The sequence below is a fragment of the Candida theae genome (assembly GCF_024610275.1).
Source record: "Candida theae strain CBS 12239 chromosome Unknown scaffold38, whole genome shotgun sequence".
Lineage (NCBI taxonomy): Eukaryota > Fungi > Ascomycota > Pichiomycetes > Serinales > Debaryomycetaceae > Lodderomyces > Lodderomyces theae.
In genome coordinates this window covers 13920-31786 of record NW_026261406.1, presented here as the reverse complement: position 1 = coordinate 31786, position 17867 = coordinate 13920, and the positions used below count along the sequence as shown (strand labels likewise).

At 39.9% G+C, this 17867-nt stretch overlaps 7 protein-coding genes across 7 annotated transcripts; 4 read left to right on the top strand and 3 right to left on the bottom strand. All coding sequences in view use genetic code 12, as the record gives it.

Annotated features, from left to right (window-relative positions):
* Positions 1–134: 134 nt before the first annotated feature.
* Positions 135–2207, top strand: VPS33 (tethering complex ATP-binding subunit; the record flags this gene model as incomplete). Its single annotated transcript, XM_051751160.1, has 1 exon — positions 135–2207. One exon carries the CDS (start codon positions 135–137, stop codon positions 2205–2207), a length of 2073 nt encoding a protein of 690 aa, XP_051609579.1.
* A 209-nt stretch (positions 2208–2416) lies between these two features.
* Positions 2417–2719, bottom strand: COX9 (cytochrome c oxidase subunit VIIa; the record flags this gene model as incomplete). Its single annotated transcript, XM_051751159.1, has 1 exon — positions 2417–2719. The coding sequence occupies one exon, from the start codon at positions 2717–2719 to the stop codon at positions 2417–2419; it is 303 nt and encodes a 100-aa protein (XP_051609578.1).
* A 250-nt stretch (positions 2720–2969) lies between these two features.
* Positions 2970–3269, top strand: COX8 (cytochrome c oxidase subunit VIII; the record flags this gene model as incomplete). Its single annotated transcript, XM_051751158.1, has 1 exon — positions 2970–3269. The coding sequence occupies one exon, from the start codon at positions 2970–2972 to the stop codon at positions 3267–3269; it is 300 nt and encodes a 99-aa protein (XP_051609577.1).
* Positions 3270–3621: 352 nt separating this feature from the next.
* On the bottom strand, positions 3622–7224 carry KGF57_001902 (PCF11; the record flags this gene model as incomplete). Its single annotated transcript, XM_051751157.1, has 1 exon — positions 3622–7224. The coding sequence occupies one exon, from the start codon at positions 7222–7224 to the stop codon at positions 3622–3624; it is 3603 nt and encodes a 1200-aa protein (XP_051609576.1).
* A 728-nt stretch (positions 7225–7952) lies between these two features.
* On the bottom strand, positions 7953–9012 carry KGF57_001901 (SUMO ligase; the record flags this gene model as incomplete). The annotated part of the gene is made up of 2 exons (XM_051751156.1): positions 7953–8944; positions 9006–9012. The coding sequence occupies 2 exons, from the start codon at positions 9010–9012 to the stop codon at positions 7953–7955; spliced, it is 999 nt and encodes a 332-aa protein (XP_051609575.1).
* Positions 9013–9593: 581 nt separating this feature from the next.
* On the top strand, positions 9594–10886 carry IDP1 (isocitrate dehydrogenase (NADP(+)); the record flags this gene model as incomplete). Its single annotated transcript, XM_051751155.1, has 1 exon — positions 9594–10886. The coding sequence occupies one exon, from the start codon at positions 9594–9596 to the stop codon at positions 10884–10886; it is 1293 nt and encodes a 430-aa protein (XP_051609574.1).
* A 4332-nt stretch (positions 10887–15218) lies between these two features.
* Positions 15219–17525, top strand: KGF57_001899 (uncharacterized protein; the record flags this gene model as incomplete). The annotated part of the gene is made up of 1 exon (XM_051751152.1): positions 15219–17525. The coding sequence occupies one exon, from the start codon at positions 15219–15221 to the stop codon at positions 17523–17525; it is 2307 nt and encodes a 768-aa protein (XP_051609573.1).
* Between the last annotated feature and the right edge of the window lie 342 nt (positions 17526–17867).

Sequence of the window (17867 nt, the reverse complement as noted above, 5' to 3'; positions counted from 1 at the left end):
TTGTAACCGATTGAGATAATGTGCTGTCGACAACTCTGTGGTGGGTAGAAATGGAAAAACAAAAAACGAAAAAGAAAAAAAAAAAGAAAAAAAGAACTGCACAAAATAAAGCTCTCCTCTGTGCAAATGACCCAATGACCAAGACAACTCCACTCGACTTGAATCATTTCAATGAAGTCACACGTACCAATCTCCTAAACCTGTTGAGTAAGATCTACTCAACCTCAAATTTACTAGTCTTGGATCCGGTTCTTTCACCATTGATAAATAGTCTCACAACATTTCTGATCATCAAGGAACATGGCCATTGTCAGAATGTCGCCTGGTTGAATGACGAATTACTGGAGTTACCATCCACGGTGCTATCAAAATACACGAGCTTGATCATTTTGATCCCTGAATCAGAAGCCAATTTGGCCAAATTGGAGAAAAATATACGACATATACAACAAGAAACCCCTAGTTTGAAATTCAACATAATAATCAAGGATCTAACCAAGTCCTTTGTGTACCAACTCAACAAGCTTTTCAATGGCATTTTGGATTTCGAAAAGATTTTGGACTTGTCAGAGCCACTGAAACCGTTGAGTATAACCTCGAAAATCAAGGTGTTCAATTGGTCGACTGAGCCGTTGTACGCAGATGGGGTATTGATCACTGATATCAGCCAGTATTCAGGTTTGGATGACTATTACTCGACACCGATTAAGCTGATAAACCAATTGACCAAGGCCATTTTGCAAGTGTTGTTTGTCGGTATCAAAAATGGTGAAGATGAACATAAACACTATTTCAAGCTTCGAAACATATTTGGTAAGGGAAACCATTCGGACTTGTTGATCAAGACCCTTTTACAATCTCAGATACCCAGTTTTTTGAATGAACATATGGCACCATCTGAGATTGAATTTTATGAGGAGAGGTTGCATAGTAATACGGATATGGTTGTTATTGAACGTAATTTGGACATGATGCCTGTCTTGTTTAGTCAATTGACATACCATGGCATAATTGATGACTTGTTTGATATTGAATTTGAGTCTATTGTCAATTTAAAAGACGAGGACAGTGTCAGCAAGAACCTCACCAAGGATGAATTGTATAATCGAGACTTGAAGCATCTAAATTTCTCAGCTATTGGATCGAGGTTGAACAAGATGGCAAAAATTATACAACAAAAGTTCAAAGACTCTGGAGCTTCAGGAGGAGATACAAATATCGATGACATGAAAAATTTGGTGTCCAATTTAGGGAGCCTAACTCTACAGCAAGATTTAATCAAAAAGCACACCATTATTGGAGAGTCGGTACTTTCCAAAATCAACAATGAATATGAAAAGTTTCTCACTTTGCAAAATGACATTTTCGAAATGGATTATAAGTTGCAAATGTCGAAGTTGAAGTCATTTATTAATGCCAATTATCAAATTGAATTCATATGGCCAACGATATTGTTGATAGGATATATCAATGATGGTGTTCCAAGTAAAGAATTGGGAAAGCTTTCAACAGACTTGCAAGATAATTACGGACTATCTGCGTCAATTGCATTGGAAAAATTGGTTGATTTGAAGTTGATTAGAGTTATACACGATTCGTCGAATGATTTCTTCACGTCTTTGGGGTGGACAGCCCAAAAGAAGCATCAACCTGTTAACGACTTGCATGAAAAAGATGACAGGGAAGTTGCAATTTCCGGAGGTAAAGATGTGTTGAGGAGTAACTACACCCTAATCAACAAATTCTGGAATTTGCATCCCTACGACGACGACTCAATTGAAAGCAACAACAACGCAAATTCTTCAACAAGAGATCTGACAAACCTTTTGCAATTATACCCCAACCCGTCATTCACATTACCGGGAAATACTGTTCCGCTAACTTTCCGAATCATTGAATCCTTATACTTTCGTGATTTTTTAAAGTACAAGCCCGTAAACAATATCAAATCACGACCAAATTGGGATAACCTCGGTTTGAACACGATGTTGGCTGGTAAAACAGTCGATATCAACTTGGACAATGTCAATGATGATAAACTGAAGTACTTGATAGTGGTGGTTATTGGAGGAATTACGAGAAGTGAATTGACGTGTTTAAAGTATCTTGAAGAGAGATTCAAAGCGAAAGGAACACCAAAGGAAATTATTGTGATTTCTAATGGGATCATCAACAACAAAGACCTATGGCAGTTCATCACTGAGTAGTGGGACTTATCTACACCCTTGTATAGCATAGCTTTCTTGATAAATAAAAGTCATCGTTTTATGTATATTCAATCCTTGCTCACATAAACATCAAAATTCTCCTCCGCCTCTCCTCCGCCTTTCCTCCGCTCTGCTCTGTTCTGTCGCTCTCCTTTCCCAATTCTTACCAACGGTAAATGCAAAAGTATCTCAAATCACACAACCGGTCCCTAAGCGACATCTTCAGCTTGCTTTTGTTTTTGCAATTGAGCATAGTAAGCTTCTCTCTTGGCAACGAGTGGAGTGTGTTCGGTGTACCAGTACAAAGTGGCCAAGGTGAAGCCAGCAGCAAAACCAATGGTAATGTCAGTTATGATCTTTCTTTTCAAAGTACCTGTAATTGGAGCAATAGCCATGGTGTGTGTTGTGTTGTTAGTTATATAATGTCTGGATGTCTTCTGGGTGTCTTTTTTTTTTTTCTTTTCGTCCCAATTCTGTTTGGTTAAACTAAAGTATGGGTGGTATGCTACCATATGATTTCTAGCATAATAGAAAAAATAATAAGGTGATCCTCTATCTCTCTCTCTCTCTCTTACTCTCTTACTCGCTTACTGTGTCAACTTTTCATTGGATGTTCTTCTTTTCTTTTCTTTTTTTGACTACATCCACACGACCACTCTGTTGTAAGCCTATAAACACAATTTTTTCATCAACCAAACTCAAACATCAGACCACAGGTTTACACAAGTCCACCATCTTCGCATACATCTTCACAGACACGCAATGTTTACCAGATCGATCTTACAGAGAGTCACCAAGACCCCGGCCCAACAATTGACCTCGTCAATAATCCCAAAGAGATCATTCCAAATGTCATCTAAATTGATGAGCGAGATGGATAAGATTTGGGGTCATCCAGAAGAAGGTGTTTACTCAAACTTGCCATTCAAGGTCAAGAACAGAAAGTTCATTCCATTTTCAGTATGGTATTGGGGTGTCATGGGATTCTTTTTCGCTTTCCCTTTCTTGAGTTCAACTTGGCAAATTTACAAATCTGGTGGTTTTGCTAAACAGGCCGAGTAAATCGAAGAAACACAGTGTGGTTTTCCCTTTGTAAATTGGGTGAATGAGATGCAACGGGGGAATTAGAGAACATGTGGAGAACTATACTCGACTCGATATATATATATATATTCAAAGATTTGATAGTTTATTTGTCAGTGAATAAATGGAACTTTAACGTGATTGAAAACTCAGCAGGTGGGGTCGCTTGTCTGGTGTATCTACTAGTTTCCGATTCTTGTCCAGTTTATTTTCTCTTTCAAGTCCTCTGTCTTAATGAACAGGGTCTACGATTCCTCACACAAAGGCTATATTTAGAACTTTTATTGGCAAAGGGTATCAATCTTTTCTGTGCGTGATGCCGTATTCAAAGCTAAAGTAATGCGGGATCCCATCTCACCCTCTTTTTCAGTTTGCTCTCCCTTTCGACAGGTGTTCGAAGAATCGACTTCAATCCCGGTGTTGAAGAAATGTTTCCAACACCTTGACTTGGTTGAGGTTGTTGTGGTTGTGGAGTTGAATCATCTGACAAAGCAGTAGTTTTAGGTTCACTTCCATTCACCAGAGCTGGCTTTATTGTCACTGGTGCTGCGTGAATATCAGATTTTTGCCTCTTCAACTTAAACTCGCTGAGACTGAGTTTTCGAGCAAGTGCGGGTTTGCCGGGATATGGTGCGGATGCTTCTACTTTCACCTCCAGAGCTACATTGTCGATTCCTTGAGGAGTAGGTGGAGTTTCGCCATTTTCTGAAAAGGAAAGTGGTTGTTGAGGAGAACGTAGTGATGGTGGTGGTGGTGGCGGAGGAAACTTTGGTTGCTCAGTATGTGACTTTGGTGAATGTGAGGGTGGTATATGCAGTGGTGGCGTTTGCGGTTCTGGAGGCGGCGTTGAGGTTGCTACGGGTGCAGCTGCTGCTGCTGCAGTAACACTAGCAGCTTCAGTAGGTCGCATATTTAAATCGGGGTCCACCAAAGATTGTGAGCCTGACGTCTTTGATCTTTTCGGTAATCCTTCTTCGTCCCCCAGGGTTGGTCTTGATCTCTTGAGTGGATTGGAAACGTGCAGTTCGGCCGATGTTTTGACCAATGAAGTTACTAACTTAGCATGAGCGTGTGAAGCATTGGGAGGTGTCGGTGGTCTGAAACCAACTTGTGAAACATCAAAATCCGATGACTCAATCTCAGGACCGAGATCTGAGTTTGGTTCTTGTGTATCGGTGGCTGGTGCTGAACGAAGAGCAGGTGGAGTGGGTCGTCTAAGTTTGGCAAATGGTGTATTTGAGTTAAATGATGAGTCTTGCTCAGCATATTCTTCACGCAATTGATCAGTTGGTGCGGGAGGAATTGGTGTTGGAGTTGGAGCTCTCACTTCAGCTAAGGGGATGTTGGAGTCAAATGATGCATTTTGCTGCACAAGTTTTACACCTGATAGAGGGATTGGTTTTGGTGCCTCAACATCTGTCATACCTACATCCGAGTCCTGTATATTCTCGTCAGTTGATGGCATTATTTCTTGTTTGTTTTGTGCAGCCTCCATATGTCGTGACTTGTGCGCGTTGCTCAATAGATCAATTGTAGTGAGGTTTCGATTTGGAGATTCTTGTTCTAGCAACCTCAGCTCAAGCGGGAATGGGTGATCATTGGGCTCCAGTATAGGTAATGATGGTTCCTCGTTGCGAGAGCTGCGTTTATCCTCCAGCTCTGACTCTTGAATGTAATCTTGGTGTTCCATTTCAGCGACTTCAATTTTCGGTTGTGGTTCCTCTTTTGGCCCCATTCTTGACCCTGCAAAAGACGATAGCTGTTTAAATGGTTCTTGCAATCCATTTGCGGTGTTTTCCAAGTCGTCCCTCCTTTGCAGCAGTGACTTCCTAGTCTGCTCTTGAGAAACAATCTCGGGGTTTTCAAGATGGTCATCATCCTCCACCTTCTCATCACCTTCTTGTGGTGCAACTTTATTCTGCTCTTTCTGATCAGGTTCGGGCTGCTTTGAATTTTCATCCACGTCATGCAATGGCGCCGTAGAAGGGTCTCTAAATACACTCTCGGGATCGTCAAAATCGTTCTCTATACTTTGAGATTCGCCCTCTGATCCAGCAGAGATTGGTTGCCTAACAGTTTGTATCCCATTTGAATTATTAAATGGGTTGTCACTCTTCTTGGTTTGCCCGTTAGGATCCAAGGAACTATGCGGAGACTTTCCCGAAACATTATCTCCAATAAAATCACGAGGCATCTGGTTTTCCTTTGAAATATTCGAATTATCACCATTTCTTGAATCTCGCTTTTCATAATTGACATCCGGAAAAAGTAATGACGAAGACACCATGCTGGTGGGGAAACCACCCTCTTTTTCTTTCTTGATGACGATTTTGGGTTTCGGTGATTCCTTCCCATTGAAAGCTAAGTCATTGGAGCTTGAACCATTCAGCTCAATTCTGACTGCACCTTCTGGCTGTCTCGTGGTATCGACAGCATCTGTCATTTTCCGGAATTGATCTTGTTGCAGGGTCTCATCTTCATCAGCATAACAGGATACAACAGACTCCACGTCACTATCAATGTCAACAACACCACCATCTTTTGCAACATTCACGACATCTTCCACTTGGCGAGAGCGGTGCTTTCCATCACTGATACCTCTTTTTACAACTCGCCGTTTCTGCGTGTAATCATCTTGCCTTTCAGAAGCATTGTTGGCGGGACCATTATGCCCAAATAATAAACTTTCGTTTACAGTCAATTTGCTCCTTTTGGGTTTAGGGTCTCCAAATAGACTACTGCTAGAAGTACCGAATAACCCTAACATGTCATCACCAAGGGCAGGTCTTTCTGGCTCTCTGATGCCCTCTTTTTTGACAGTGATCACCTTTTCTTTCCCTGGCTTAGCGGCACCTCGGCTTGATATCGAATCTATTTTCTCCCCTTCACCTTCTCCATTTGTAACTTTCCGAACAGAGTCCTTATCCACGGCACGCTTTCCAAACCCTTTAATCACATGTGCAAAATTTTTCGAAGACAATTGAAAAAACTCCGTCTTAGGCACAAGAGAGATCACAACTTCATTTTCTCGCATAAACTTTTCAAATCGTGACCTCCTTTGTCTACTTTTATCCCCCTTCAATTCTTCTTCCTTGAGTGTGTTGATACGTGTGGTCATGTCCTCTACGAATGCAGCTTGTCGCCTGTGAAGATTATCCAAAGCCATCTTTATGTCATGCAAATCCTGGCCGTGGCTTTGTGCGCGAATCTTGAACTCATCTGGTAACTGTACCGACACGGGCAGTATATTCTCGCCATTAGATTTAGGTCTCAAATCATCTTGAACTGCTTCTAAAACGTCGTTGATTTTGATCACCAACCGATTTCTCTCCCTTAAAAAGTGTTTATACAAGTTGAATTCTCTCTCATTGAGATACTTTATATCAGACTCGAATGCATTCAAATTCTGATCCAAATACAACGTGTGTCGTAGCAATTCTCTTCCCGTGTACGTCAATCCATCGGGAGTTAATAGCGCCTTTCTTCTTTCCATATCGCTAACTTGAGATGCCCGCTCGAGAAATCCTCTGATCTGGTCCAATATTTCATGAGGAAAGGAAACAATTTCACCAGTCCATGTCCCATATACAGCCTGCAATTTCCCACGATGTTCCATTGTGCTGCAATTACTGTAGGCATTGACGAACAACGAATAAATTCTAGGAGTAAACAACGCATTGTAAGTGGGAACACTTTTGATTATGCTGTCAATGAGATAGAATGTTGAAACCGTGGTGTCTTTTGAAGAGTTGGCAAGCTTACGTTCAATCATCTTGGTTATCGTAAGGGCTTCACTCTGTGCCAATTCTGCCAATCGTGTCATATGCTCTATGACTGCCTTCTTGGCCGTCAATCGACTCAAACCTTTCTCAAATTGCGTCACATAAGGCACATCTTCGAGGATCTGGGGCTCTTTCTCCTCAGGATTTGACATGGGGTTGTAGATGATTGATGTGTGTGGGTAGAAGACTTTTTGGTTTTGTGGCTAAATTGGTAGCTCTGGCAGAAAAGAATGTAATGTTTATGTACACACGAAAGGTTTTGGTTGATATTCGTGAATAGTACAGTTGTATTCAGATTGTGTCGCTCCGACTAGAAGAACAAAAGTGCAAAAAAAGAAGTAGAAAAGATAATCAAACTGAATGATAAGATTGAACAAATCTTTGAAATCCTATCAATAAAAGTTTTGGACCTGAAACAACCCCTTGAAATTTATTGATTATTTGATAACTTTTGGAGTAAATTAGTTATCCACGTAAATCAATCGATTAAAGATATGAGTGAAAGAAAATCGAACTGAAAAAGTATCTACTTTTTGTTGTGAGATCTTCTTTCCTAAATCTTTTGGGATGGTTTCAGTAAAACTATGATTAGCTTCTTCTCCTTTAAAAGAGATGGTGAAGAAGAAGAAGAAGAAGAAGAAGAAGAAGAAAGAGTGGCAGACCGAAAACGAAAAAAATCAAATGCAAGTTTACAGTGCTTGGAGAGACCCACACACTCACTCACACACGAGTGGCACCGTTATAACTATACATTACTAGAACACGTATTATTATACGTGTAGACATGACACACCCATGTCAATGGTCAGGGATGGGAGGAGCCAGACTAACCTAACAGCAACCGATTTGACCATTTTGCACTGTCTAAGCACCAAAATCTTTAATGAGCAAAATGTCTCGAAGATCCCAGTGAATGCTTTTTCAATATCCGATTCAAAACCGGACCCTTGCTTATCATGTTTGAGTGAACATTTGCCATCCGAAACGCACGCGCGCCTTCGTTATGATACTCGCTACTCTGATTTGAAGTTCCTACGCGCATGTTGGCAGTTATCCTTGATGCTAATTGACTTGTAGCAGCTCTTCCGCTGGGGTATCTATATTTGTTCAAGTTTAATTTCTGAAAATTTGCTCGAGAACTAGATATTGATGAAGTCGTGCCTGAAGATAGAAGTGGCGGTGGTGGTGGCGGTGGAGGTTGTGATGGTGATGGTGGTAGTTGTGCTGATGGTATTCGATGCTGCCGTGCTGTGTTTAGCTCCCCAATTTTGGTTGATTCGGCATAAAAGGACCTCTTGTTTGGATGGTGATGATTTGTTGGTGCTTTTGGAGCAAATGTGTCCAATTTTTTCCCCATCGACTGTTTATGAATATTGCTGATGAATGTATTCAGAGCAAAGTTGAATGGCTTTTCAAGAGCATGTTTCGGCACTGGTTGTATAAAGCTATCTTCCTCCTTTTGCTTGTTTCTGCCGTACTCAATTTCATCATCATTGGAGAGCTCAAACGTTTCTGGACGATTGTATTCCTTTATTTTCTGTTTGAGTCCTTCCAACTCTTGCTTGAGGTCCTCCACTTGTGATTTGTACTTGTTCAAGTGTGTAATTTCTTCTTTAGCTGCGTAGAGAAAGTCCTTTTGCTTTGCAACTTTTTCCTTTAACTTTCCATTGGTATGCTTCAAGTGGTTGATCTTTTCGACAAGGGTGATGAATTGAAACTTGCATGAGCTATTGAACTCGTCAACTTGTTGTGTTATTGGAGTAAAGAATCTTTGCAACTCTGGTGGTATTGATTCATCAATCACAACGGTGGTGGTATCTGTGTTCCCGCATACAGGACAATGGTGTGGCTTGTTTATGGTAGATGCATTACCTAGATCAGGTTAGGAAACCCTTTTTACTGAGCAGTGTTGTATATCACTATCGTTTGTAACTCACCATTTGTAAAGTGACTACCGCAACTAATGTGAGCGCACGAGGTCATCAATAGCTGGTCATTACATTGCTTTGCCTCCGTGTAGGTGTTGAAGCATATTCCGCAAGATATGTAGTGTGAATTGATATCCATGGCGTAACAGAGAGCTAGAGTGTGAGTGGAATGGTGTACATTTTATCATGACTTTGCAACCAAAAAATAAAAAAATCGAATTTTCCCACTCCGCGATAATAGTTGTAGACACAAACAAAATACAAAGGCTTAATAGTTACAACAACAAGAGACATGGCCACACTTACAACTTAAACTGAACCGTTGCGGCTTGGACAGATGGGGTTGGTTTGTAACACCTTGGTATCAAAAAATAAGAAGAAAAAAAAAAACAAAATCAAACTCCACTAGTATCCATTTTATGACTCAATGAGAAGCTCGGCCGGTATCGGTGCACCGCGCTAAACTTTTTCATCACTCTTCCACCAATCGACCTAGAAGAAGAAAAAAAAAAAATAAAAAATAAAAAAACTTTCAGATTTGTCAACCGCAATCGACTTGGACTCGGCAACAGCAGTATATTCCCCCAGTAACCATGATTTCCGCATCTGCCTTCAACCGTGCAAAGATGTTGCAGAGCCATCTTCGCTCTTTCTCCACATCTGCAACTATATCAAACAAAATCAACGTCAAGAACCCAATCGTCGAGATGGATGGTGATGAAATGACAAGAATCATATGGCAAAAGATCAAAGACGAATTGATTCATCCGTACTTGAATGTCGATTTGAAGTACTACGATTTGGGTATTTTGAATCGTGATGCCACCAGTGATCAAGTCACCGTTGATGCTGCTCATGCAATTCAAAAATATGGGGTTGGTGTCAAATGTGCAACTATTACTCCAGATGAAGCTAGAGTCAAGGAATTTGGCTTGAAGAAAATGTGGGTTTCTCCAAATGGTACCATTAGGAATATTTTAAACGGTACTGTTTTCAGAGAAAGTATCATCATTCCAAGTGTTCCCCGTTTTGTCCCTGGATGGAAAAAACCTATTGTTATTGGAAGACACGCATTTGGTGATCAATACAAGGCCACAGACTTGGTCATCAAGGAGCCTGGTACTTTGGAATTGAGGTTTACACCAGACAATGGTGGTGAAGCTCAAGTGCACAAGGTGTACCAGTACACTAGTCCTGGTGTTGGGTTAGCCATGTACAACACTGATGAGTCGATCACTGGGTTTGCTCATGCATCATTTAGAATGGCATTGAGCAAAAACTTGCCATTATACATGTCCACCAAAAACACCATTTTGAAAAAATATGATGGTAGGTTTAAGGATATTTTCCAAGAAATTTACGACAAGGAGTACAAGGAGCAGTTTGAACAGCAAGGATTGTGGTATGAGCACAGGTTAATTGATGATATGGTTGCTCAAATGATCAAATCACAAGGTGGGTTTGTTATGGCTTTGAAGAATTATGACGGTGATGTTCAATCCGATATCGTCGCCCAAGGTTTTGGTTCTCTTGGTTTGATGACTTCGGTTTTGGTTACTCCAGATGGTTCAGCTTTTGAATCGGAAGCGGCTCATGGAACAGTCACTAGACATTTCAGATTATACCAACAAGGTAAAGAGACATCAACCAATTCTATTGCTTCAATCTATGCCTGGACTAGAGGTCTTGCTCAAAGAGGAAGGTTGGACAACACCCCAGAAGTTGTTGAGTTTGCTGAAAAGTTGGAGAAAGCAACCATTGACACTGTACAAGTTGATGGAATCATGACCAAGGATTTAGCTTTGACCATGGGCAAGACTGATAGATCTAGTTATGTGACTACTTTTGAGTTCTTGGATGCTGTGGCAAACAGATTGAAACAATAAAATAAGAAAACAAAACGGTTATTATTATTACGTATAGATGCAAATATTTTTGTTTTAATGACAATTGTATATGAAAGGAATATTACACATGGATAGATTCTTTCCTCTCTGGCGTGAAGTTATCTTTACGTGGTTTTCTTTGCTTGGTCTCGTTCAAGCTCCTTTCTTTCCAAATACTCCCATGTATATATCAATCCATAATACGAACCAAGTGATAGAGCGCAAATTTTCAAAAACGGTTTCGAAAATTGTCGGTAAAATACAGTCTGTAAGGTAGTGTTAGTACTTTGTCATTTATATCACATTTTTCTGAGTGTACATAACTGCTCTGCTGCTGAATCGAAAGGAGATGACGCAATTGGCTAAAAAGGAGTGGATTTCAATTGTAGCGCTGATTGTGTAAAATAGGAACAACTGGAAATAGTCAAAAAAGGAGTCGCAACCAGATTACGAAAATAACAGGTTTGTCATCTCNTTTCAATTGTAGCGCTGATTGTGTAAAATAGGAACAACTGGAAATAGTCAAAAAAGGAGTCGCAACCAGATTACGAAAATAACAGGTTTGTCATTTCATCAGTCACAAGTTGTGAATATTTTGGGCAGTGCGTTGCTCTCAGTGAGGTTCAAGTAGCAGTGCGTTACTCTCAGTGAGGTTCAAGTAGCACTGCCACCTCCTGTGATTGCACCTGTTACTAAGTTAACTAAACGACTTAAACTACAGTTCGAACATTCTTCTTTCGTTCCGGGATCTGTGTTACACATACATGTGGGTTGATCCTTGGTTCTGGATTCTGATTCGTTGCGTAGTATCTCTGCTGCATCGAAAATGGGTCTGTTCTTTGTGGTGGAGGGGAGGAGGGGGGGGTGTACTTTTCTGTACTTTTAGGTCTAAGCCCAGTCTCAGTTTTGTAGATCGTGAAAATTGGAAAATAATTCGAAAAATCGATACGTTCCTGTATATAATCAACCACACTTTAGAACCTTTGGATTGGAAGATAGACTGATAACCAAAGAAACAAGCGGTAAAGTGATTGTAATGGCAAATCACACTTAGGCCCTTGTTAGAAAAATCTTTTCTTGGTACTAGGGCAGTCAAGCGGCAAGCTTGTTTGGCAAACCGTGTCCCAAGAGCTATGAGATATCTGCGAACCACACTCTTGTTCACTTGATGTCCCTTCCTTGAGAACCATCATTTGAGAGGCCAACTCCTTTAAACGGAGACAATGTAGAAGCAAGTTAAGCCGAGGAAGAAGAGCTGTAATATGGATTGACTCTGGTTCTCTTGTCAAACCTTCATGGGCTCTTATTTGCGGAGTTCTCATTACAGAAAAGACTTTGTAGAGTAGGCAGATATATACCAGGATACCGGGTGCAAAAGTAGCTCTAGTACGAGAGTTACACAAAAACTTGGAAGTTTTTAAGTTGCTTTTAAATCAAAAAAATGATCAACGTTTATGTGAACCTCTAAGTATAAAACTAAGCTAAGGTTTCATTTCTATTTGTTATAGTTTAGATTTGGAGACCCGTTTGCTCCTCATTAAAAAAATAAAAAACAATATGTACCTGCGCTAGTCCGAATAGCCGGAAAAGAGAGTCAATATGAGAGATCAAGCTTCTATAGATAAGTGTCCAAAAGTCATATGTTTTCAATGGGTGTGAGGGGGTGACAAAGTTATATTTTAATCACTCTGCTACAGCTCTTATAATACCTGAATGAGATTCGCATATGCAAAGTGAATACTTTTGTGTATCATTTCTCGGCCCAAAAAAAGTTTTTGCATCCGCGCAATCAACATTATCAACCGTTTAGGGTTCTACCGCAAAGTAAAGTTCAGGAGTGGGCTATTAAAAGTAGTAATATTTCTTGTAGCAGGACGACTATGTAAATGTTTCTTTTTTTGAGACACCTGTATATTATTGAGTGACACAAGAAATGATATATATATATGTATATTTATATTCTGATAGCAAACTTGACTAAAAACCTCGAACGTTACTCTCGCGCACTGACATCACCCATGTCTTTCTCTCTCTTTCTCTTTCTCTTTCTCTCTCTTTTTTTTTTTTGTTTTGTTTTCTTCTTTTTCTTCTTTGTTTTTCTTTTCTTTATTGTTTTTTATTGTCTTTGCGCTTTTTGTTTTCATTTGTAGAATTTTTTAACACCACAGGCATCATGTTCGTAGCATAGAGAACAGAACAGAGATGGAGCAAACTGAGCTAAAGTGGGCAGCAAATGTGAGCAAATGTTTCATAAAAAAAACAACAGCACAGCACACAAGTTAAGGAGGGGAATGGTTGCTGCAAAAAGAAACGAAACATCGCTGAAAGTTGAAATGATGTAATGGAGACAAAAGTAATTAACACCAACTATCCCATTTACACCTTAATTCTCCTGACACCCCCTCCTCCCCCCTTACACTCTCATACACTCTCTTACACACACACTCTCTCTCTCTGTGTCAAAGCAAGTAGTGCTGGCCTTTTCTCAACAGTCTTTGTAACTAACTTCAAGTAGGGAAATGGAGACTTTATGAAGTATTAATTTATTCAGTATCGCTTGTGTTTAACGAGAGGTGTCATACAATTCGTGCAGTTGATTCCTTTTGGTCTAATAAATTTGAGGGTGAAAAACTGTATATATCCACAGTCTCTCATTTTACAATTATATGATAACAGATAATAAATTGCCTTGGTGTATTTAACAGAATTTTAGACCAATTTCAAAATTAAGTTGCGATTCTCGAACAAATTGTCTCAAAGACAGAATAAAGTAAACAACGTAAAGCAATGTAGAACAATTTAAAAAAAAAAAACAATAGGAGAAGAAGAAGAAGAAGAAGAAGAAGAAAAAGAAAGACAACAGATAAATTTGTATGTTTTTGTGTAAGCAATTCAGTCACAGACTCATAACACCTCTAATTCTTTTTTTTTTTTTTTCTTTTTTTCTTTTTGCTTTTTCAACTAGAGCCCAATGTATACAGGAGTACATCCAACATGCAGCAAGCGTTTGGGGCTTTTTCTGATTTCTATAAAATCATTCCTATATATATATATATGTATATATATTGAGACCCTTATCCGTTCAGCTCTATCTTATATACTTTTGGACCGAATTTTAACTGCCAAAGTCAAGTCCCTTTTGAACTGTGTACCCCACACTTACCAGAACCATCACCCAGCCAACAAAACAATTCACCAACACCGCACACAGACTACTTTTGGATCGAAAGAAACTGTTGAGCAAAATCAAATCCAAGTAGTCTAAAGATCCCTCGATCACGAGTCTGGCGGAAAATTTCAACCAATCATAAACTTGACTACAATCCATTACGAGTTGAGAGCCCATTGGGTGGAGTGAACAACGCCAGTTTCAATACCTACTCGGTACAATCTAGTGGAAACCGACCAGATAGAGGGACGCCAAAACGATCTGCCAGGCTGCACAAGCAGCTTACCAATACACAACACGAGAGACATTTCCAATTGAGAGTGTTCTTTATTTTTTTTCACACAAGAAGAAATTTAAAAGAGATAGATACTAACACATCTGATCTTCGTAAACTGGCAACACACCTCCTTTCCACCCCTAGTCTTTGTCTTTTCGAATTGTTCAAATTTGGGTATCATAATTTTTTTTGTGTCTGTTAGGGTAAAACATTTAAGGATTATTATAACTTGTCAAAAGATTAAGAATTAAAAATTATATTACGTACAGAATAATTACATTGGTAGGAGTGTCATTTTTGTGTCTGATTTTAGAGTGAAAGGTGAAATATTATATATATACACACACACACACACACACACACACACAAAAGGATTAAACTTTTTTACATCACAATTTCAAATTTTAGCACAGGTCTAACAACAGTAGAGTTTTGTTGTCCTTGTTGTCCTTGTTGTTTGGTCAATTTTAGTTTGCACAAAGTAATCTGTCGTTTTGGTTTTGACGCTTGCCTGAACAACCTTTTTATTTTTATTTTAGAGTTTTGCTGTCGAATTTAGCTTACAAATTGTCAAATAAAAGGATTGAATTTCTCATTTTTGAGAGTGAAAGTCAAAGTTGAAGGGGCAATTACATAACGAAAAGGAGATAAAGATTAAAAGGTCTGTATCACAAAATTACACCAATACAGATTTCCATTTTTGGTCGCCTCGATTCGAAAATAGTGAAGAACTATAAAAGGGCAGCAATATCTACTCGGATTGGCAAATACTACAAGATCCAGCAAAAATTCAATAGAAGATACGACCAAATATCCTTTGCTAGAAACCTTATCTCACAAACAAGGAAGGTCAATTTTCATCAAAATACAACATCAATTTCAAACCATGCTTCCGAGTGTACACCATCTCAACTCAGATCACACTTCCACCTCGGCTACTATCACCACCACCACCACCACCAACAATAACAACAAGAATAACTCAATTGGCTGCACCAATCCCGCACTGCCACAACTTTCTCTAGAGTATAAACCAAATCAACCTCCATCTATGGTATCAGCAGCATGGAATAATCCAAACAATACTTTTACTTTTACCCCGAAGTTACCATCTATTCACCATTTAACAGGCCAAGTTACTACCGGCACTGGTGGTGGCATACTGCCTAGAGGGAACCAATGTCAATTGCCGCAAAAATTGCCCATTCTTCCACCTGCACAATTGGCAACGCCAGTGCCACAAAATCAACTGAAATTTGAACAAACTCGTGTCTCTTTACATTCGCAACCACCATATCCAATCACCCTGTCGTCACATACACAACAGCATTTGCATCAGTTGCGCCTGCCAGTCAACATGCAATATGTATTTACTCAAATCTCTCCAACCTCACCCATTTCACCAGTCCTATCTCCCCACTTTGTGACACAACAACAATCGGAGCACACATATAGTCCACCGGCAACTTCAACTTCTTCAGTCATGAGTCTGCCAATGCCGCACACTACCAACTATCAGCAATTCCATTTCCGCCAATTGTCATTGCCGGGTACTACTCAGTCCGGTGTTCCAGGCAGAGTATTTCAGCCGGCTCTGCTCCCAATCAATCAACAAGTTAACTTCAAGGGCACTATAGACCCTGCCTTCGAGGTCAAGTCTGCTGAATCGGCAAAAGTTTTGAAGCCTTTTGAAAAGTCAAAGAAGAAAAGAAGAAAAAGAAGGGGAAAATCGGCTCCCAGTACAGTAGCATCATCTAGCAAACTGCTGCAACACAAGACGATATCACCAATCTACACCAGGAAACCGAGACAAACTCTTGTCTTTAACGAAGACGCAATCCATTACCCTGTTCACAAAGACCTTTCAAGTTTGATCAACTCCAACCAAATCCCACCTTCCGTTGTCGATCAACTCAACACATTTGTCTATCCACGCATTGACACAAAAAAGTATTCAACTTCAGCCTTGGATTCACAAAGAAACTTTCTCACGGTGTTTGAGTACACAATCAATGACCACTGGGTGATTTGGGACTATGAAACGGGGTTTGTTCATTTGACGGGGATTTGGAAAGCGTCTTTAAATGCTGATGGTGCTGTTTTATCAACATCTTCCCATTCAAAAGCTGATATTGTAAAGTTGCTTGAGTCTACACCTAAACAATACCAAGCTTACATAAAGCGCATTAGAGGAGGGTTTTTGAAAATTCAAGGTACTTGGTTACCTTTCAAATTGTGCAAGATACTTGCAAGAAGATTCTGTTATCATATACGGTTTGCATTGATACCAGTTTTCGGTACAGACTTTCCCGAGTCATGCTTACATCCTAGTGATCCTGGTTATGGAGAATTGAGGCTAGATGAGTTGAAGAATTATGAGCAGGGAGACTTACCAGCTCCTTCAGTGGATGAGAATGCCAGTCGTCAAGATCAAGTGGACAAAATGGGTGGCGATAAAAAGGAGGTTGAAAAATGTGAATCGGTAGTGTCGGAGCAGAATCATGAGCCTTTGCGGACACCATCCACCAACACCATTACCACAAACGCCAACACCACCACCACCTCTGGGAAACAAACTACAAGCTTGGCATCGCCTGTGAGATTAAACAATGACTTTGTGAAAGTTGCTAAAGCTGAACAGCTTCCTCCGATTGGCACTTTTTCGCCAGTGTCAACTAAAACTAAGGCGGTGGAAGATCCCAAGAAGAATTGTACAATAGAAACAGCAAGTATAGACTGGAGATACCAATCACCTCTGCATTCTGGTACATCGAACTATAAGTTTGGACAGCGCGAACCACTCACTTCAACAAGCAGTGATTCATTAAGCTCAGTTTTCACTCGAAATCCAGCCACTCAACAAACTAGTGGAACCAATATTGAATCCTTCAATGACCTCGTTGACATTGTGAATGCTTCAAGGTGTCTTCAATCATTGAGACAAGAACAGGGTAACTGGAAGTCCCTGCAACCGAGCACAAACACTCCTTCACAAAGTTCTGTAGTATGGGAGGAGGAGACCGACGACGAGAGTGACTACGTGACAGCTCATAAAAAGTGTTCTCCCAAGAGCGTTGCGGAAATTGATGATGGTGGCATTTCCTCCATTTTGATAGCTGCTGACCTAAACAAATCTTTTGCATACAGCTCCAATCTTCGATCGAGAATAAGTATCAAAGACTTGACTACATGAGATTTCCTAGTCCCCTTCCTTTAAATTTTCAATTGTGCATTGTTTTTTTTTATTTTCTTTTGCGGTGATTATTTCGTTTCAGTTCGGTGCAGCAAAACTGTCCCATTTGGGACAGTGATTTAGACAAAGAGCGCTTTATTTACGAACATGCGTGAGACTTTTTGAGGATCTTTTATCCAATAGCGGGCATTATTTCAATTCTGTGTGTATAGCTTTAAATATTGATCATAATTATATACAAGTGGTTGTTCAAGCTGTAAAAGAAACAATGAAAAACGAACGTGTTAAAACTCTCGCCCAAAATTTGGTTGTGGTTGTCAAAAACTTTTCCACAGCCAGAAG